Source organism: Cebus imitator, unplaced genomic scaffold (assembly GCF_001604975.1).
Source record: "Cebus imitator isolate Cc_AM_T3 unplaced genomic scaffold, Cebus_imitator-1.0 Scaffold464, whole genome shotgun sequence".
NCBI lineage: Eukaryota > Metazoa > Chordata > Mammalia > Primates > Cebidae > Cebus > Cebus imitator.
Window position 1 is genome coordinate 527,482 of NW_016107779.1, and position 22,133 is coordinate 549,614.

General features: G+C 43.4%; 1 protein-coding gene and 1 pseudogene across 3 annotated transcripts in view; both read left to right on the forward strand.

Moving 5' to 3' along the window:
* ZZEF1 (zinc finger ZZ-type and EF-hand domain containing 1) overlaps positions 1-22,133 on the forward strand; it is a 132,671-nt gene that overhangs the window by 32,260 nt on the left and 78,278 nt on the right. For both annotated transcript variants that reach the window (XM_017512181.2, XM_037732700.1), the window contains exons 6-14: positions 849-1,059; positions 5,571-5,687; positions 8,211-8,389; positions 10,588-10,686; positions 13,345-13,436; positions 14,268-14,416; positions 19,368-19,479; positions 20,470-20,685; positions 21,767-21,867. In XM_017512181.2, the coding sequence (XP_017367670.1) occupies positions 849-1,059; positions 5,571-5,687; positions 8,211-8,389; positions 10,588-10,686; positions 13,345-13,436; positions 14,268-14,416; positions 19,368-19,479; positions 20,470-20,685; positions 21,767-21,867 (1,276 nt within the window). The remainder of the gene's footprint in view (positions 1-848; positions 1,060-5,570; positions 5,688-8,210; positions 8,390-10,587; positions 10,687-13,344; positions 13,437-14,267; positions 14,417-19,367; positions 19,480-20,469; positions 20,686-21,766; positions 21,868-22,133) is intronic.
* LOC108291734 lies at positions 6,081-6,629 on the forward strand (annotated as a pseudogene). Its single transcript, XR_001820027.2, has one exon. The product of XR_001820027.2 is annotated as a prothymosin alpha-like (transcript).

Here is a 22,133-nt window from a genome sequence, read left to right on the forward strand (position 1 = left end):
CCATAATTTGAACCCACCCCTTATTCTTGGACATTTAGGTTGTTTCCAATTTTATGCCATTATAACCTTGCTTTACACATAGCATTTTAGAAATAATCACAAGTCTGTGATTTCTTTCCAGACTTATTTCATTTAGGGAACCGGAATGCTTCATGTTTTATCTCATTTCTTCCAATGCTTTCCTGGGCCAAAAGAAGTATCTTTGCTCAAAGGAACTGAGGCCTAGGGAGATAGAGTCTTTGTGTCTCACCCCTAGGCAAATAAGTAGTTAGGTTTGTGGATTAGATGCTTCCTGTCTTATATTGTGATCTTTTCTCTAAGTTGCGTCCTTTTTAACTTCTTACCTTCTCTCCTCCAACCCAAATAAGAAATTGTGACATCTCTTAAAACTGAGTCATGTCTGTATCATCTATTTGGATTTGATTATTAAAAATAAATTCTCACAGTTGCTTATAAGCCAGCTACTGTTCTATAACTTAATCCAAATTTCAGAGCCCTAGGAAGAATTCTAGAAATGTTCTTACCATGTATTTCAGTCAGGCTTGTTTTAAAGTGTTCTTTTTGTAATTTTCAAGACTCCTAAGTTCCTGAGAAGTTTTGTTGTAAAGACTTAAGCCACCCTTAATTTCATACATTATTCTTATGATTTCTTAGATTTGCCAATGCTCTTTGCCAAATTTGTTATATACTAGTTCCATTGCACGTGCTATTTATTTCTGTCATCAAAATACACCTTCAGCATTTTCTTTTCAAAATGTCTGTTACTATTTTGCTATTAGTTGGGAGCCTAGCATTTGCCTAACTAAAGAAGTTAATCCAATACTGAATTTTTTGTTTGTGCTCAACAGATGTCCAGATTAACATAAAGCGTTGTCTTAGCGATGGCTGCGACACTAGAATTCATGGTCTCAGGGCTGTTGGCTTTCAGAGAGTTAAGAAGTCTGGGGTCTCAGTCTCAGATGCTTCTGCAATATGGTATTGGTCTCTGCTGACATCTCTGGTGACGGCTTCTATGGAGACAAATCCCGCCTTTGTCCAGACAGTGCTGCACAATACTCAGTAAGTCATTCTCTCTGTTTTCCAGCCCTTCAACATGGCATGCTGTCATTCTCCCCTCATTCTGTAGGGATTATCACTGAGCAGCCTTCCATCATTGACCATTGTGGCTCAGTCAGCTCGGCCGCAGGTGCACTAGTGTTTCCTGTTCGTGCCTCTCGGCTCTGCACTGCTTCTCTCTTTGATTGACATTCTCACTTTACAGACTGAAAAAGTGTCCCTTCCACCTTCCTGCTCCTCCTCATACAGTTCTATAGTGTTCTTCTTCAGCTGTCTAAGTGGACCAGTCTTGTGAGAAGGTCATTTATGCTGTCCCTCTTCCTTGTCCATTGGGAAATAATTGCTCATGTTTATATAGGATTCGATGTTGGATAAAACGCTTTCAGATGCTGTCTATTATTTTACCTACTGACACTGAAATGTACCTGTGAAAATTACCCTTTTATAGATGCAGATGTTGTGACCTTTCCTAAAGTCACATGACCAGGCAATAATGGATGAGTTTGAATCTTTGTCTTTGGATATCCAAGTTGAGGGCTCTCTCAGCTAATGAGTGAAATCTTTTCAGGGGTACTAAAATAATTTATTTTGAAATGTAGAATCCTTTTGAAATTTTTCTCTTATAAAATGATCTAGAGGCCAGGCATGGTGGCTCATACCTGTAATCTCAGTACTATGGGAAGCCGAGGCAGGCAGATCACTTGAGGCTAGGAGTTCAAGACCAGCCTGGCCAACATGGTGAAAACCCATCTCTGTTAAAAAATACAAAAATTAGCGGGACATGGTGGCGCGCATCTGTAATCCCAGCTACTTGAGAGACTGAGGCATGATGAAAATCACTTGAAGCCAAGAGGTGGAGGTTGCAGTAAGCCGAGATCGCACCATTGCACTCCAGCCTGGGTGACAGAAGAAGACTCTGTCTCAAAAAAAAAAAAAAAATGAGGGCAAAAAGACCAAGTACGAACGTCTAAGACAAATACAACCAGGTACAGCAGCACTGAAATACTAGTATTGTGCAGATTCAGTAACTGATAATAGGCACCTGTAGTGCAGGCTGTGAGAGTGTCAGCCAAAAAGAGATCGCTAGTGTTTTGCTCTCTAGACATCTTTTGAGATTTGTTAGCACTATTGAGTAAAACTGTTTAGCAAATAACATTGCTGCAATGCTAGTTCTGAAGGGTAATAGTTGCCCATACCTCATTCTTTCTTCCTCTTTTAACATGGATAATTTCTCTAAATTATTTCATACTTAGGGAAACATTGCACGTATACATTTAATGAAGAATTTTTATTTCTTCCTCAGTCATTTGAGAGTAATTTGCCAACCTGCGCCCCGTGTCCCTGCATGCTTTAGTGTGTTTTATCTATAAACAAGAACGTTCACTGACAACCATCGAAATCAGGAAATTAACCTTGGTGTGGGTTGCTACCGTCTTCAGACTCCCTTTAAGTTTTGCAGGTTGCCCCAGTCACACCCCTTACAGCAAAAGGATCCGATGAAATACTCTGCATTTCACTGTCATATCTCTTTAGTGTCCTTCATTCTGGAACAATTCCTTAGTATTTCCTTGACTTTCATGACCCTGATACTTTTCAAAATGACAAATCAGTTATTTTGAAGAGTGTCCTTCAGTTCTGGTTTATTTGATGTTTCATTGTGATTAGATTTAGGTTTCATATGTATCTCTAGCAGGAATATCCTAGATGTGATGCTTTGCTTTCATTGCATCCCATCGGGTGGCACACAGCTTCAGACAGTCCGAATTCTAGTGCAGTCATGTCAACCTTGATCACTTGATTAACATGGTTTTTGCCAGGCTTTTCCATTGTAAAATAATTATTTTCACTTCGTAATTAATAAATGCATTGAAGGAGGTACTTTGAGACTATGTAAATATCTCATTCCTCATCAAAGCTTTGTATTAGTGGATTCCTATTTTATATGTAGATTATAATCAGCCACAGTTTTGGTGCTTATATTATCCTGGACTTGGCTGGTGGCAAACCCTTCAGTCTGGCTTGTGTGTCCTTTTGACATGTCTCATTCTTGGAATACTTCCATATGTTCTGACGCAGGATATTCCAGGCTTATCTTGAATGTTCCCTGCATTAGTCCTGGAATCAGCCATTTTTCTGAATCAGGGGCTCTTTAGGTGGAGACCCACCTGCCTCGACCAACCAAAGTGCTGGGATTATAGGCGTGAGCCACCGCGCTCAGCCTATTTGTGTATTTGTGAGTCCCTTCTCTGATTTTAAGAAACTTGCTTCCCATCATACTTGATATATTTCCGTACATAGGCAGTCCACCGCTATGCAACCAGTGTCCCATTGCCCCTGCCCTTGCGTGGACACCCTCCCTGTCCCATTCCTGCTCCAGCATCTTTTGCAGGGCTGCTGCTGTGGCCACCCTTGCACAGATGCCTTTCTTATCTTCCCTGAGTACTGTACCCTGTGCAAGGCCACCCTTCTTGCCCCACTTGGTGCCTGCATTGCATACCAGGCTGTACCTTTGTGAAGATACCTTTCTTACCCGGCTCAGCCTCTGAAACCTCACTGTAGGTCACCACGACTCCTCCCCTTTCTCCCCAACACATACAAATCCCCGTGTTGCACAGCCCCATCTTATGGACTGGATTTTCAGGAAAAGGAAGAGGTTTCTGCATTATTTTTTGGTACATGTGCCAAGTGGTTAAAGAATGGACATTTCTTTTTTTTTTTTTTGAGACAAGAGTCTCACTCTGTCACCCAGACTGGAGTGCAGTGGAGTGATCTTGCTTGACTGCAACCTCTGCCTCCCGGGTTCAAGGGATTCCTCTGCCTCAGCCTCCCAAGTAGCTGGGACTACAGGTGCACGCCACCACACCGGCTAATTTTTGTATTTTTAGTACAGATGGGGTTTTACCATGTTGGCTGGGCTGGTCTCAAACTCCTGACCTCGTGATCTGCCTACCTCAGCCCCCCAAAGTGCTGAGATTATGGGTGTGAGCCACCACGCCCAGCTGGAAGAATGGACATATTTTAAAGTTTATGACCCTGATCAGTTTTACTAGTTTATCTGCAATGATATTTTCATGCACTCCTGCCTTTTTAAGATCAGTGATCTAAATCTATTTTAAAATTAAAGATTTATTGGAAAAAATATCAATGAGGAAAAATAGGTAAGGAAAGAATATTTTGGGACAGAAGTGTTTGCCTGTGTCAGGGGAAATAAATTCAGGAAATGATTGCATGCTACTTGTGTGCATTAGACCTCACTGATCAGCTGCATCTACATGTAGCTGCCACGTTTGTGCAACCCAAAAATGACTCATTGTGTAGACAGGAACAGAAACTAGGGCAGAGTGCGAGCTGACACTGTGTTAGTTTTGCTCTATTGTGTCTATTTTAAAATGTAGAAATGAAATTGTTTCAGGATTTTTCATTACCATTATCATGAAGCAACTGTCAGTTGTAGAATTTTGAGTTATTTTGATACATTCACAGAATACCTTGAAATTTTCATGGCACACTCACTTACCTAGCACAGTTGCTGGCACACCGTAGGACTCAGAAATCATGTGTTGCATAAATTTTTGATGACTGCTAATCTAGCAGAGATAAAGCTATTGGGGGATTCAGAAAGATAAACGGTGAAGCAAAGACAAGAAAAGAGAAACCATTGAAACAGACGTTAAGGCAGAAAGGCCAAGAAACATGCAGGAGTGGAGATGGTGGCATGCTGATCTGTTCAGGAGAAAACAAAATTCATGATCACCTTTAGATACCGTAGATCCCATAGGTCTTAAGATTGCAGGTAGAAAATTTTCTTTTCTTTTTTTACCCTATTGCTGCTAAACAAATTATAAAATAAATTTTCTACTGATCCACAAGTTGCTCTGCCTCTTGGGTCAGTTTTTTTTAACAATACTTAACGTGAAAGCTGGATTCCAGAGAGTCGAATGAGCTTTATTCAACAGAGGGAAGCAGAACTTCCAAAAAGAAAGAAAAACAGAAAGATAGGTAAAGAGAGAGAGAGAAAGAGAAAGACAAAACCCTATTAGACTACTTAGCACCGTGACTCTGGGTAAAAAGGGCTACTTTAGGCTGGGTGCAGTGGCTCATGCCTGTAATCCCACCACTTTGGGAGGCTGAGGCGGGTGGATCATGAGGTCAGGAGTTTAAGACCAGCCTGGCCGAGATAGTGAAACCCTATCTCTACTAAAAATACAAAATAATTAGCTGGGCATGGTGACGAGCACCTGTAATCCCAGCTACTTGGGAGGCTGAGGCAGGAGAATTGCTTGAACCCAGGAGGCGGAGGTTGCAGTGAGCCAAGGTTGCACCATTACACTTCAGCCTGGGCAACAAGAGCAAGATGCCGTCTCAAATAAAAAAGGAGGCCTAGTTAATATTGTGTGCCAGCTCCTCTTTGGGAACACTGGCTGTTTATGAGGGATTAGTCAAAACAAGCTTGTCACTGCTTATTTTCTGCCTATTATTCTGGTTTTGTCTGATTTTACATTTTGCTCTTCTAGGAAGGCACTGCAGCACATGCCTCCACTTTCTCTCTCACCAGGATCTACAGATTTCTCAACTTTCCTGTCACCCAATGTGCTGGAAGAAGTGGACAGTTTCCTCATAAGGATTACTAGGTAAAATGAAGGTTGATGAAGGTAAACTCTGTGAGGAATGGAGGGCATATATGCTTGTTAAGTCTTTAAAAAATAATGTTGGCCGGGCGCGGTGGCTCACGCCTGTAATCCCAGCACTTTGGGAGGCCGAGGCGGGTGGATCACGAGGTCAAGAGATCGAGACCATCCTGGTCAACATGGTGAAACCCCGTCTCTACTAAAAATACAAAACATTAGCTGGGCATGGTGGCGCGTGCCTGTAATCCCAGCTACTCAGGAGGCTGAGGCAGGAGAATTGCCTGAACCCAGGAGGCGGAGGTTGCGGTGAGCCGAGATTGCACCATTGCACTCCAGCCTGGGTAACAAGAGAGAAACTCCGTCTCAAAAAAAAAAAAAAAAAAAAATGTTGACTGGCTGCTCTGAAAAGCCATCTTTGCATTGTTCCTCGCCTGGCTCCTTGCTCACTGCAGCCGCCTCAGCCAGGCGCCTCCTTCCCTGCTGCGGACTCCGGCAGCTTTATCACCAGAGTCCCTGACTCGCCTTCTTTTTAATCCCTTGCATTGGATCACCGGCGTGCCCCGCCATGTCAGACGCAGCCGTAGACATCAGCTCCAAAATCACCACCAAGGACTTGAAGGAGAAGAAGGAAGTTGTGGAGGAGGTGGAAAATGGAAGAGATGCCCCTGCTAACGGGAATGCTAATGAGGAAAATGGGGAGCAGGAGGCTGACAATGAGGTAGATGAAGAAGAAGGTGGGGAGGAAGAGGAGGAGGAAGAAAGTGATGGTGAGGAGGAGGATGGAGATGAAGATGGGAGGCTGAGTCTGCTACGGGCGAGTGGGCAGCTGCAGATGCTGAGGATGACTATGTGGATACCAAGAAGCAGAAGACTGACGAGGATGACTAGACAGCAAAAAAGGAAAACTTAAACTAAAAAAAAAAAAAAAAAAAGCTGCCGTGACCTCCTCACCCCGACTTCCCATCTCAGAATCTAAACGTGGTTGCCTTCAAGTAGAGAGGCCCGCCCACCACGGGCAGCGCCACCCGCAGATGACCCACCGCGCTCTCCACTACCCAGCCCAAACCGTGAGAATTTGCAGCAGGGGAGGAAGAAAGCACCAAAACTTCCAAGGCCCTGCTTTTTTTCTTAAAAGTACTTGAAAACGGAAATTTGTTTGTATTTTTTATTTACATTTTACATTTTTGTACATATTGTTAGGGTCAACCATTTTTCATGATCTCAAATGACCAAACCAGCTTTCGGAGCGTTCTGTGTCCTACTTCTGACTTTACTTGTGGTATGACCATTTCATTATAACCCCAAAGGAGAAAAAAACCTTGTAAAGAAAAGCGAAAATGACAACAGAAAAACAATCGTATTCTGAGCATTCCAGTACCTTTTTTGTGTATGTACTTAGCTGTACTGTAGTTGGTTTGGATGAGATGGTTGAAAAGGCCAAAGATGAAAAGGTTTCCTTTTTTCCTTTTTTGTCTATGAAGTTGCTATTTATTTTTTTTGGCCTGTTTGATGTGTATGTGAAACAATATTGTCCAAAAATAAACAGGAATTTCATTTTGCTGAGTTTTTCTAACAACAACAACAAATATATATAATATATATATATGTAAAAGATTAACATATATACATATATATGTATATATGTGTATATATGTGTATATATACATAATATACATGTATATATGTTAATCTTTTAAAGATTGCCACTAAAAATGGTTGCTTTTTAGCAGCTAAAGAGGAAGTGACATAATGGTTCGCTCATCCAAAGTCTGTTATTTAGCAACATGACCTGACCTGAAGAATTGGGGCCGGGGGCGGTGTTGCAGGGCCCAGGGGGAGTAGTCCTGTGATTCTGACAGGACAGATGTCTCAAAGTCCAAGTGGCATAGTCTCCCAGTTCACTGCTGTGTCTAGCCTGTGGTCCTCACTCAGAACCTGCTGACCTTCACACACAGGTCCAGGGAGCCTGGTTACCTATAGAACTGGGAAAGGGTGCCTGGATAGCTTGATAGTAGGGACCAGTTTGTGTGGGGACACTTCTACCTCAGTGAGCCCTGAGGACATTACTGCATTAGATGACAAACCAGTCCCTGAGCCATCTAGACAATTTTTAACGTTTCAGTGTAATGTGTTGAAATGAAAGGCATGTAAGTGTGATTCAGAGTAGATCTAAAATAAATTTTTGGTGCTTCAAGCATAAACCCTCAGCTCTCTAGCTAAACCAACTCGTTACCCATGGCTTCTTAACAGCAGAGGCTTATTACAGTAGCTCATTTATTTTGGCTTATTAGTATTATGTAATATTTAAAGATTCAAAGTTATAGAAGTAAGGCATTCACTCCCTGGTTCTCTGGATTGATTTAGTCTTTCCTTAGGTTATCTTAAGGATTTTGAAAAATATTTCTGATAAACCTGTAGAGGGCATATGGCAGGTTAATGTTACTTGTGGTGATCACTTTTTACGTGGGGTTTGAGCGACCTGGATTTTTTCATGTTAAGTGAAATGTTGTTGCTCTTTCTTTACAGCTGCTGTTCTACCCCAGAGGTAGAACTGACTCTTCTGGCTTTTGCGCTCGCAAGAGGAAGTGTTGCCAAAGTGATGAGCTCTCTGTGCACCATCACTGACCATCTGGACACACAGTACGATGCCTCATCCCTCCTCTTGTCCATGGCGTCAGTCAGACAGAACCTGCTCCTCAAATACGGTAAATATGGTAAAACATGGGGGTGACAGAAGTGCCAACAGTGGACACACCGTAAAGCTGTTCTTCACCATGTGACCTCCTGGTACCTTCTCATCTCTTTGGGTTGTTGTAGTTGTACCATGATTCCTGGATGAATGTATCCTCTGAGTATTGGACCTTACTAGGATTGGCAGGGAGAAGGGGGATTTTGGTTCATTTATGTTATGACAGTATCACCAGAAGAGGGCGCTTGAGTGTCCACAGGGCTGTACTCCACCGTCTGCTTGCAAAATTATTCAGATCTGGTGGCCGTTTGAACACAGCCATCTTTGGTGAAGTACCAAAGTATCTCATGATGTAGGCCAGCAGGGTGGGAGTAGTTCTTATCTGTCAGAGGGAGGAAGTGGCAACGGTATGGTGCAAAGGGATCTTTGTCTTAGATGCATCCCTCTGCATTCCCATCATAGCTGCTCTGAAGGATTTGCACACGTGTCTGCCACTGCTTTCCCCTCCTGGGCCTAGCAGTAATTCATATGAGCACATTTCTACTAAGCCAGAATGGGGCCTTGTAATCCTTCTCAACACAGGAGCCCATAAAGTTACTCCCAGAGGACAGTAGTACAACACTTCCTCCTGCGAGCACAACCTTCTTGGACTCCACAATGTATGGTATTAGGTCTCATCTTTGCACAATATTACTGTGATATTTCTGCCTTTTTTTTTTTTTTTTTTTTTGAGAGTCTTGCACTGTTGCACAGACCGGAGTGCAGTGGCATGATCACGGCTCACTGCAGCCTTGACTTCCCAGGTTCCAGCGATTCTCCTGCATCACTCTCCCAAGTACTTGGACTACAGGTGCATGCCACCATAACTGGTTAATTTTTAACATTCTTTTGTAGAGATGGGGTTTCACTATGTTGCCCAGGCTGGTCTTGAACTCCTAGGCTGAAGCAATCCTCCCACCTTGGCCTCTTAAAATGCTGGGACTACGGGTGTGAGCCACCACACCTGGCCTCTGCCATGATGTTTGTACCATTGTCTTAATATGAATGACTTAATGACTTATGTTTTTATTTTTGTTTGTTTGTTTGAGACAGGGTCCCACTCTGTCACCCAGGTTGGAGTGCAGTGGCATAATCTCAGCCCACTGCAACCTCCACCTTCCAGGTTCAAGTGATCCTCTCGCCTCAGCCTCCTGAGTAGCTGGGACTATAGGCATGTGCCACCATGCCTAGCTAATTTTTAAAAAATTTTGTGGAAATGAGCTCTCCATGTGTTGGCTAGGGTGGTCTCAAACTCCTGGACTCAAGTAGTTCTCCCACCTCAGCCTCCCAAAATGCTGGGATTATAGGCATGAGCCACAATGCCCAGCCTATTTAATTTTTTTTTCTTTTGCCTCTTGAAATTTTAAAGTTAGACAATTAATGTCCTGTAAATCTAGTTTCTCCCCTAAATTTTGAAAGGTCTTTTTTTTGGGTAGTGGGGGCTGACGCTGGTGAACAGTCCAGAGTAGGCATGGCTGGATGGGAGGTATAGCAGGTAGTGTCTGGAAGCTGAATGGAATTCAGATGAATGGTTATTCAGGCAAGGAGCAGTGGATAGGAAGGTATGCCTAGGGGTCATGTTCTAGTTCTAGGTCATATCAGAGGTGAACGGGTATTCATTATATTACTAAAACAAAAGGAAAACATTTCAGATCATCATAGCAAAAGATGATTTATATATATATATATAAATATAGGTATTTTTTTGCCAAAGCCAAGTGTTCTGAAAAAGTTTTTTCTCATTCTTAAAATGAAATTTTGCTTGAAGAGATTATTTAAATAAACAAGATCTAAATATATATATATTTAAATGCAGTTGCAATAAAGTTAATTATTGACTCCAAAACAGTATTTTAGGAATCACCCCCTGCCCCAATGTGTTTAATCTGTGTTATCAACCTGTATCTTGTGATGTCCTTTTCCAGAACAATGGCCGTTTTAGAACGCTGTCTCTGGAATCACTCAGGGACATGAGCTGTACTTTGTCTCTTTCAGGAAAGCACAGAGGGAGGGTGCCAGCCTTTGTCTAAGGTGACCGCTCTGTTTCAGCTTTTACACAGGGAGATTTTTAGTTAGCAGTCCTGGTAGCCACAGGACTATTTCCACAGATAGGCCTGCTAGTTTTCAGTTCTTCACGTGTTCACTTAAGGCTCGCTCTTTCTTTTCTTTGGTCAGGTAAACCTCTCCAGTTGACTCTTCAGGCATGTGATGTCAAAGGCAAAGAAGAGAAGTCTGGACCTGAAAACCTCCTTGTTGAACCGTGGACTAGGGATGGTGAGTGGGGGGTCTGTTTCGAGTGAGCCCAGTAGACAGTAGTCAGCTGTGTGAAAGCACACTGGGCTTTGAAATGTTGGAGGTGTACAGTCTTCAACTTTAGGTTGTTTTTCTGTTGGCCGTGGTTCTGGAACAGCTTGTGTGGTTTAGTTGTAATCTGCCTAGGTGTCAATGACCTATAACAACTTAGAAGTATTTGAGAGGCTGAAGTTTTGAAAAGCAAGGATCCTTTCTCTTGGAATATAAAAAGTTACCGTTGTTTTTTTAATCGTTTTTTTTCAGTTCCAGTTGTCTTTCCATTGTTTTATCTTCAGGTAGTAGGAAACTCAGCGGATCAGTTGCACTCTACTACTGAAAACATCCTTTAAGAGGGGTGTCTCCAGGCCGGGCGCGGTGGCTCATGCCTCTCATCCCAGCATTTAGGAGTTTAAGACCAGCCTGGTCAACATGGTGAAACCCCATCTCCAATAAAAAACTACAAAAGTTAGCCGGTAGTGGTGGCAGGGCACCTGTAATCCCAGCTGCTTGAGAGGCTGAGGCATGAGAATAGCTTGAACCCAGGAGGTGGAGGTTGCAGTGAGCCGAGATTGCACCCCTGCCCTCCAGCCTGGGTGGCAGAGTGAGACTCTTGTTTCAAAAAAACAAAACAAAGAAGGGTATTACCAGATACAGCTGATCTGTATTTGAGTGTCTGGAGGAAGGCTAATGTCCACATAATAATTGCTGATGTGCTTTTCAACTTTGCTGGAGGCTCTGTTATCTTGGGGGTGTCTGTGAGTCTCTTTCTCATCCATCTTGTTGGCCTCATTACTGTCCTGCTGTGTCCCTTTTCTTCTCACTGGATTGCTTTGAATCTTGCTGATTCGCTAGAGGAGGTAGAATGTTCAGCAATGATCAGACATTGAAGGGACCGGCCTTGCTGCTTTGTGACTGGCTCTCTTCAGCTTTCCTTCCAGCACCGGGTCCTCACATACTCTCAGTGGTTGCCTCTTCTCTGTCCTGTTTCCTGTATCCATTCTCAGCACTCATGGAGTCCAGACCCTGGGAGAATACGCTTTTCCCAACTGCACCTCCTCTCCTCCGTGCTCCTCTGCAGCCGTAGGTGCTTAAACAGGATTGTTTCCCTACGGTCTTCCCTGAGCAGCTCAGCCTCTGCAGAAACGTTTTCTTCACTGTGCCCGTCTCCAGCCACACTGAAGGCCATGGCCGGCTGTGATGCACCTGCCATCCAAAGTGGGTGGGGCTGGGAGGAGGTAGTGTTAGCGCCCAGGCTGGAGTGTAGTGGTGTGATGATAGCCCCCTGCAACCCTCACCTCCCAGGCTCAAGTGATTCTCCCATCTCGGCATCCCAAGTAGCTAGGATTGCAGGTGTGCACTACCATGCCCGGCTGATTTTTTTTTTTTTTTTCTGAGACGGAGTCTAACTCTGCTGCCCAGGCTGGCCAGAGTGCGATGGTGCGATCTTGGCTCACTGCAACCTCCGCCTCCCGGGTTCAAGCGATTCTCCTGCCTCATCCTCCTGAGTAGCTGGGATTACAGGTGTGTGCCACCACACCCAGCGAATTTTGTGTTTTTAGTAGAGATCTCTACTAAAAGCAGGTGGCACACACCTGTTTTCTCTAACCATATTAGCCAGGTTGGTCTTTACTCCTGACCTCAAGTGCTCCACCGGCCTCTGCTTCCCAAAGTGCTGAAATTATAGGCGTGAGCCACCACACCCGGCTTGATTTTTGTTGTTGTCGTTGTTAGAAATGGGGTCTCACCGTGCTGCCCAGGCTAGTTTTGTACTCCCAGGCTCAAGTGATCCACCGGCCTCAGCCTCCCAAAGTGCTAGGATTACAGGCATGAGCCACCGTGCCTGGCCCAGACTGTTTAGCTCATTAATTTTTGTTTTGTTTGTTCCCTCATTAGAGGGAACCAATAAGATGTTACAAACCGTTATAAGGAGAATTCATAAAATATATATAGACTACTAGGGATGCTAAAATGAATCTACAAATAGATATGATATTGGTCAGTATCCATAGGAAACGATCAGCAACATTTCCACAGAACACAGTGTTTATTTCTGTGGACAAGAATCATGTGCATCACTACCAGTATTCTACAACTTACAGAACTGTGCAATAGCTTAGAGACCACAAAAGGTAGAGATGACCTAAAGAGTGTGACTGGGCAGGACACCCAGTGATCCTTTTCTTTTGCACATTTCAAAGCCTTTCATACACTTTCCTGACAAAGTGTCATAGAAGCTAACTAATCCCTTTCTTAGGCTGTAAGCCATTAGGCTTCATCAGCCCAGTCAGCTGTCAGCCATGGTTGTAGATGTGGCTCAGGAAGATGATTGTCCAGTCTTTTGTCTCTTTGGCTTGTTTTATAAACATTTATTTTCTTATTGTTACCTCAGAGCAGGGCTACCTGTGAGGTGCAGGAGATTGTGCCCTGAGGAAGTAATACCTGGTCAGTTTCTGCTTACCTAACCGTTCATCATTGGGGTTGCCTCTGTCCAAAGAGGACATTTTTCTCTAATTTTCATGAAGATATCAGATAGACCAATTACCCCCCTGCCTCAAAGGATATGGTTTGTTTCTGTTGATCTTAGTTCTTAGGGCTATAAAAATCACTTAGTTACCTAACTAGAGTTTTTCCTTTTTTCAGGTTTTCTTACAGAGACTGGAAAAACCAGAGCAAGCACTATTTTTTCTACAGGAACTGAATCTGCCTTCCAAGTTACACAGATAAGAATTATGGTAATTCTCGTGCCACCTTCTTTAAGCAACGTTCCTTCTTTTGTATTGTTTTTAATTTTTTTGTTTCATTTTTTGTTTTTAATTTTTGTGGGTATTAGTAGGTGCATGTATTTGTGGGGTGCGTGAGATGTTTTGATACAGGCATGTAATGTGAAATAATGGTGGAGAATGGGGAAGAGCTACCCACTCCCTCAGCCATTTAGTCTGTGTTATAAACAATCCAGCTACAACTCCTTTAGTTATTTGTACTTGTACAATTAAGTTATTATTGAATGTTACCTTTTTAAATAGTAGTGTTACATTTCAGAAGGCCATTTCATTGCTGTTTGCCTTTTTTTTTAATTTTTATTTTTTGTTTTCAAAGATGGGGTTTCACCATGTTGGCCAGGCTGGTCTCGAACTCCTGACCTCAAGTGATCCACCCACCTCAGCCTCCCAAAGTGCTGGGATTACAGGCGTGAGCCACCGCGCCCGGCACCTTTTTTTTTTTTTTTTAAGTCAAGTCAGATCTATAGCTGCCCATGTCATTGGTTTCTCATTGAACATTTAATGATTCTTGACTCTTTGTCAAGCCTGTCGCAGAGGGCAGGGACACAAAGATGGATAGCTGGTAAACCTTTGAAATGGTGAGAATATGAGGATTGAGAAAGTTAAGGAGCATTTCTTGGGAAACAGCTTTTTTATTTTTTCATGGCTTAATATATGAAGTATTACTCATTGGTCTGGTTTTGGTTTTGCTTTAACCTGTTTGAATTTAACCATGCTGGAAACAAAACGGCCCCAGAGCTTTTATAACCGTTTGATAGACTTCATCCTAATCTCTGTTTCCAGGTTCGACGTGGTGGCATTGGTGCCCAGTGTGGGTTGGTATTTGCCTATAACTCATCTTCTGATAAATTTTATGCAGAAGAACACTTCAAAAGATTTGCAAAATATGACAAATGGAAGCTTCAGGAGCTTAGGCAGTTCGTAAAAAGCAGGTAAGAAGCAGAACAGAAATATTTGTAGTTAATCAGAAAGTATTCATGCTCTTATTGGTGAACTGTTCTTTCTTGTCTTCATAGAAAAAGTGCCACTGATCCATCTCAGTGGCTGTGAGCGTTCATTGCTTTCTAGCAGCATATGTGAAGATATGTATGTTAATTTGTTCATAGCCTGTTACTCAGTCCCTTTTGTGACCAGGGGCACACATCTTCACAGTGGCTGAGTAATGATCCATGCTTGAATTGTAGATAGCCTGCGGTCTCTGCGGTCTTCAGCCATTGCCCCAGCTCCCCTTCTCCATTCCTCCTTTTAACAAAAATATTCATTAAGTACCTACTGTATGCCAGGCCTGATGCTAGATGCTGAAGATACTGTAATGAGGAAATTGGCACAGTTCTTGCTTTATATAGCTTACTGTTGAGCTCAGAAGACAGATAGGAAAACTTACAGTATCAACAATGTTATGAATGCTCTGTAAGGTAGAAAGGGCAGAGCAGCTCCCCTGATCAGAGACAGCTTTCTGGAGCAAGTGGTGTTATGCTGTTTATGAAGGATGAGTTGGAGTTGAATGGCCACTGGAAGAGGCAGGAGAATGTTGTACGCAGAGAGGGCAGCTTCATGGACCCAGAGGTGAAGCATGGCACATTCAAGGAACTGGCAGGTCCCGCGTTGCTGAGAATACCTGGACGTGGAGGGTGGTGAGGGATGCAGCTGGAAAGCTGGGAAGGGTCTCTGTTTCAGGGTTTAGACTTTATCCTTAAAGCATCGTGTGAGGGATGTGCTGAGGCATTTCCAGAAAAGCAAGGGTCTCAAATGTGTGCTGTAGAAGCACGTTCAGGATCACATAGTGTGTAGTATGGACTGCAGGACAGCAAGTCTGGAGGCAGCTGGGCTGGGAGGAGGTTGTCACTCACCGCCTAGGAAGCCAGAGGTGTGGGTGGCCTCTGCTAGAGCAGCAGCAGCAATGGAGAGATGCGGCCCAGGAGACCACTAGAAGGGAAAAGCGTTAGGACCTGGTAACTGACTGAACGTAGAGCAGGAGAGGGAAAAAAGCGTCATCGGCAGTGAGTCCTGGCTTTTGGCTTTAGCAGGCGGGGAAATTGGTAGTTCCTTTCTTATGCTGGGGAAAAACATGACTGTGGGGAAGATGATGAGCTCAGATTTCGTTCTGATGAATTTGAAGTTCTGAGAAACGTTTGAGGTTGAGTAGCCAACTGGATAAACAGGTCAGGATCCTGGAAGAGAAGTTTGTGCTGATGAGAGACATTTCAACGATAATTTGAAATGTAGAAAATAGGCCAAGGGCAGTGGCTCATGCATGTAATCCCAGCATTTTGGTAGGCCAAGGTAGGTGGATTTCGAGCCCAGGAGGTCGAGACTAGCCTGGGCAACATAGTGAGACCCCTGTCTCTAAAAAATATAAAAATTAGCTGGGCGTAGTAGCACGTGCTTGTAATCCCAGCTACTGGGAAGGCTGAGGTGGGAGGATCCCTTGAGCCCTGGAGATTGAGGCTGCAATGAGCTATCTTCATGCCACTGCACTCCTGCCTGGTGACAGAGTGAGATCCTGTCTCAAAAATAAATAAATTAATTAATTAATTAAAATAAAATGTAGAAATAGAAGAGGTTATTCTGCAAGAGTATGTGAATGGAAAGAGAAGAGAACTTAGGTCAACATGAGACACACCAGGCTTTAAGGGGCAATAAGGAAAACGCAGCCAGAGAAGCAGCAGGAAAGCCAGGGCCTCATGAAGGAAAGCTGTGTCCTCATGAAGCCAAGGGGAAATAGTGTTTGAGGAGGAGGGAATGGGCAGTGCTGTCAGATGTGACCCAGAAGTCAGAAGATAAAGTCTAAAAGTGGATCTGTCGGATGTGGCCACATGAGTCACTGGTGCCCCCCTTGGAGAAGGTTTTCTCCCTTATTGCTACTAGTGAGTTAAAACTCGAGCTTAGGCAAGAAAAAAATAAAGAAACAACAACAAAAAACTCAAGGAGCTGATGCTCTGAACATGCCCGTTAACACTATGTTATGTCAGGAATAATGGATTGCTGGTGTTAACAGAAGCCTTTTAATAGCATCTGTTGCCGTACTGCTTGAGCTTCAGTGTGCATGCATGTCAGCCAGGGAATTTGTGAAAATGCAGATTCTGATTCAGGGGTTCTGAGTGGGGCCTGAGGCCTTGATTTCTAACGGGCTCACTGGTGATGCTAATGCTACCTGTCTGTGAACCACACTTGAAATCATGAGGATCTAGGAATAATTCACTCTTTTTGCCGCAATTCCTTTAGCAGCATTCCTGACAAAGGTTTGATGAGCCTCTCTGCAATACTCTTGGTTGGAAAACTCACCGAATATCAGACACTTCAGTCATCCAAATTTGTTCAGTTGAAATGCACATTTTTTTTGGCTGGGTGTGGTGGCTCACGTCTGTAATACAAGCACTTTGGAGGCCAAGGCGGGCAGATCACCTGAGGTCGGGAGTTTAAGACCGGCGTGACCAACATGGTGAAACCCTGTCTTAAAAAAAAAAAAAAGAAACGCACATTTTTAATTTTTCTTTGTTGGTCTTCATTTCAGTCCTCTAATGAATTGAAACAACGTCCTTCACTCTCAGATCTCCCTTCCATAACACATGCATGCGTTTTTAAATGCTGCTTTTCTAAATAATAGCAAGAGATGACACTGAGTTTTAAGCAGCCGTGTCCTACTCTTGGGACAGACTAAAATAGGTTGTTTGCCCTAAACCTACTGTGAAACAAGGTCTTTTACATCTTATACAGCATGATTTTTTTTTAACCTAAATACAGGCCTATTCACCACTCCCTTAATGATTTTAGCTCCTGATTCCAGCCTGATGACTCTTAAATCCTGATTTAGTTGGCCTACATATTTCCCAATCCCTCTCTAGTGTGGAAATCAGAATGTTAATGTGCATGCATTTTCTTTTTGCCTTTTTTTTGGTCGTGTGTTCCTGGTCAGGTGTTGGTCAGTCAGCACGCTCCACGGTCCGCAGTTTGGTGCTCTGCATACGTAAGAGGACTAGTACAGGTATTCTATTCTCCTCCATCTTGCCTAGTATGCAGTGCAGTATAGGGAAGAAGATTGCTTCTCTCTGTTCTCTGACATCCTGCCGGCTCCTATGTCCAAGATGTTCTTTTTTTTTTTTTTTAAGAGATGGGGTTTCACCATGATGGCCAGGCTGGTCTTGAACCCCTGGCCTCAGGTGATCCACCCACCTCAGCCTCCCAAAGTGCTAGGATTACAGGCATGAGCCACTGCGCCCAGCCTCCAAGATGTTCTTGACCACCCCCAAAGAGTAGATTAAAAAATCTTCAAGCTTATGCTATTGATGAAACTTATTGACATGGTTTTGGGTTAAGAGAATACCATTTCCCATTAGGGTTAACTATATCATGAAAGGTTTATGCCAAGAAAGACTTACATGAAGAAGGGACATTTTGCCAGGCTGGATGGCTCACACCTGTAATCTCAGCACTTTGGGAGGCCAGTGCGGGCGGATCACTTGAGGTCAGGAGTTTGAAACCAGCCTCGCCAATACGGTGAAACCCTGTCTCTACTAAAAATACAAACAAATTAGCCCGGCGTGGTAGCAGGCGCCTGTAACCCCAGCTATTTGGGAGGCTGAGGCAGGAGAATTGCTTGAACTCTGAAGGTGGAGACTGCGGTGAGCTGAGATTGCGCCACTGCACTCTAGCCTGGGTGACAGAGCAAGACTCCATCTCAAAAAAAAGGGACATTTGTCTTCTCTGTGACAGAACTTACCCTGGATTGTTTTCCTGCCATACTTTCCCCTTTTTGGTGGTCTCACCAATACAGAATCCTGACGTGTTGCCAGCCTGGTGGCTGCATGACAGACCGAATAGTGTAAAGTTTTAGGAATGCTATTTGCAAAACTGCTCTTTTTCTCCTTATTTATTTGTATATTTATTTATTTTTACATTTTTTTTTTTTTTGAGATGTAGTCTCGCTTTGTCACCCAGGCCGGAGTGCAATGGCACAATCTTGGCTCACTGCAACTTCTGCCTCCTGGGTTCAAGTGATTTCCCCACCTCGGCCTCCCGAGTAGCTGGGATTACAGGTGTGCACCACCGTGCTCAGCTAACGTTTTGTATATTTAGTAGAAATGAGGTTTACCATGTTGGCCAGGCTGGTCTCAAACTCGTGACCTCAAGTGATCCACCTTCCTCAACCTCCCAAAGTGCTGGGATTACAGGCATGAGCCATCGTGCCTGGCGCTTCTTATTTATTTAATTCCTGAGGGAGTAGCATGTAATTATCCAGCTTCTAAAAAGAAGTGGCATACAGTGATATTTCTTCAGCCTCAAGGCTGTACTGTTTTTCTGAAAGGACTTCTTAAGAAACAGACACAAATACTGAGGCCTGTGAAGGCTGAGGTTTTTGTTTTTTGGAGCTCCAGGATCTGAAAGCCCTCACACTTTTACCCATCAGCTATGGCAAGTGACCCAAACCTCAGGCTGTTCATAAACATGTTAGCCAGAGCTAGGGAAAGAAAAACAAGCCTGCCTCTTTTCTGATACCTTCCAGAAGCACATGCCAGCTGTTGCATTGTACCTTACTCCTGAACATCTCATCCAAGATGCCCGAGTTCCTGTCTTGTTCTTCAGATGAGCCAGTTGTCGAGAGAAGCAGACTTTCTCCTTAGTTCCCAGATTTGGGAACTAAGGTTTGGGGTTGATGTAGTTCCCAGTTCATGGAGAAGGAGACTGAGCAATGGAAAGGCAATATTAATCGTTTCATGTGTTCACAGGGTACCAGGTGCCACATCCAGCTCTCGACTATTAATTGACTATTAATTGACAGGCTACAGATACAAGTTACATGCCACTTAGATAATACTGTATTTGTTAGACCCTTGAGAAGTTTTGAAATGAGAAAATGTTTTGTGAATACTCTTGTCTTTACAGGATTGGTTGCTCATCTGATGACCTTGGAGAGGATGATCCTATTGGCTGGTTTGAACTGGAGGAAGAATGGGACGAAGCAGATGTCAAGCTGCAACAGTGCAGAGTTGCTAAAGTAAGCATTAGTGAGTTGTTTGCCCACCCCCCTCCTTTTGTTCTGTGTTTATTGAGCGGTGAACGCTGGAACCCCAGAGGCACATCGACCTTCAGGGAGTTCACACCCTGTAGGAGAGATGGACGTGTAAGACAGTGTGATATGAGCTATGGAAAAGGGAGACACAGAGGGCTGTTGGCACCCAGGGGAAAAAGATTTAACTCGAAAGCCTCTCAGGAAAGGTGGTGTGATGCCAAATGCTGGAGATCAACTGAGTCATCATCTAGCCAGGCTACAGTGTGTGGAGGAGGGCCTCTCGGGCCGAGGGAATAGTGAGAACACAGACATAAACTTGAGAGAGAGATGTTTCCATAGAAAGGACCAGCCATTATTTGACTACTGATTTTTTTCCTAAACCTTGGATGTCAATCTCAGGCTCACATAGGAGAATTAGGAACTCTCTTAAGGGCATGTAATAGTAGGTGCTCGGTAAATATTTATGCAGTTGAGTAGTGTGTTCTGAAAGGCCCTTCAAAGAACTTTTACTGTAAGAAGCAGGTAGTTTGCATGGAAGTCGGGTTTGGAAAATGGGCTTAGATTTGAGTAGACAGGACTGTTTTCCTGGGTTTCTAGCATGGGGGTTCATGTATCATTTGGGGGCTTTGAGGTGTTGGCCATTGTCTGTTTTCATCATGTATCTGATTTTTTTTTTCAAAATGATTGCCACAGAGCAAACATACTTTTATTCATGCTCTCTTTTCCTGTTTTTGCCTCAAAGAGGGAGTTATGATGCTATTTCCCCTACTGTGATCTTGACCCAAACCCAACTCGATTCAGCATTCGTATTGTCTTTTTTTCTGTTACTGTAAATGCTGGACTTAAAGTTTGTGTCCCTAGTTCTGAGCATAGTGTTCCCTCATAAATTAGGAAAGTCATAGGAAGACCTTCCCTCTTTTATCAGTATTCATGGAGTCTGAGTTCTTCTCTTGAAGTCTGTCTTGTCTTTTCCAGTATTTGATGGTGAAGTTCCTCTGTACCCGTCAGGAGTCAGCAGAGCGCCTGGGAGTGCAAGGCTTGAGCATCAGTGGGTACCTCCGGCCTGCAAGAGCAGAAGCAGAACAGAGCGTCACCTGTGCACACTGCAGAAAGGACACAGAGGAGAGTGTGTGTGGGGCCACGCTGCTCCTCAAGACCCTTCAGTTTATCCAGCAGCTCGCCCATGACCTGGTAGGGCTCCCTCAGTTGTTAGACTGCATTCCCTTAGGAAAAACGAGTGACGGTATTGAGAGACATGAACACCCGCTGATAAAACCTGCCCCTGCCAGAGCCAGTCGGACAGGCATTGTGCTGCTGCCCGGACATTCAGAAGCTGAGGGAAGCGAGATGTTGGGGATCCTTGGCATCAGTCAGCGAGGCACTGAGTGGCTTGTGGCCGTTGCTGTGACTGCTCCCGGAGTAGACCTGTAGACACAGCCTCAAGATCCCTGGCTGTCGATGCCACAGGGAAACAAACAAACACGTTCATGGGATTTGCATTTTCTTTAAGTCCTAGAAGAATTACGGCTGAAATCTAGGTGAATTCTCATTATTTACTGAAAATACTAAAGTAATGTCAGGATTTGAAATCAAAAGTGATTTTTTGATTTCTGACTTTTTTGAAACTGACTTTCAAAAATAAATAAAACACAGTGACAACTCACCCAAAGGAAGGTTCTTAGAGCCATCACCATAGCCTCAGGAGTTGAGTGGAGCCCTCTCACGTGTAATGTACAAGTGTCGCTCTTGATCTTCATTCTGCTTCAGGGCATATTCAGAGGCCAGTGACTCATTTATATAAGGTTTGTTTTGTCTTTGTTATTCAGACCTTCTATCACAGTAGGAAAGAGCAAGTTAGGAGATGCCTGGAAATAACAGGCATGCTTGCAGAAGAGTTGATTCCTTTCAGCCCACATGTGGGGAAGGGTTCAATGTATTGTCATAAGTCCTGGACAGTGATCATCCAGGAAAGACTGGCTTATGTGCTGTGTTAGGAAGTCAGGAGCGTTCATGGGTGTGCGTGTGTTTGTGTGTTTATACACTTACGTACACACATATGTACATGTAACACACACATATATTTTAGAAAGTTTCAAACCAAAAATAGTTGTTAGCAAACTTTTTTGTAGCTAAGAGTAAGTATCAGTAATATGAAAATCTCACTCATGTAGAGACACCTCATCCCTTTACAATGAGAAGTAAATGAGACATTATAGTATTTCTCTAAATGCATTTTTCAATTTTCTTTTTTCTGATCTTTATAATTTTTTAGGTGCAGCAGAAGGAAAGTGGCTTAAAATATAAATCTTTTCTGGACTTTGCGGGTCTTGATTTGCAGATCTTCTGGAATTTTTACAGTAAATTAAAGCAAAAGTAAGTCAGAATTTGTTATAAGGTGATAATCGTATAAACTGAAAACAAGAGTTTTACTATTAGAGGGTGATTTTTTTTCTGAATTTTTTCTTTACTTCCTACCAGTGTTTATGGTTGTGATTTGAAAGATTTGGTTATTATTGAAAATAACACCTCAGATTTCTATAAAATATTCTATTTAGGCAGTTGTAAGCAGGTCAAGTATTACAGTACTGTCCTCATTTTACAGATGAAGAAACAGGATCACACATGAGCCTCCTTCCCCA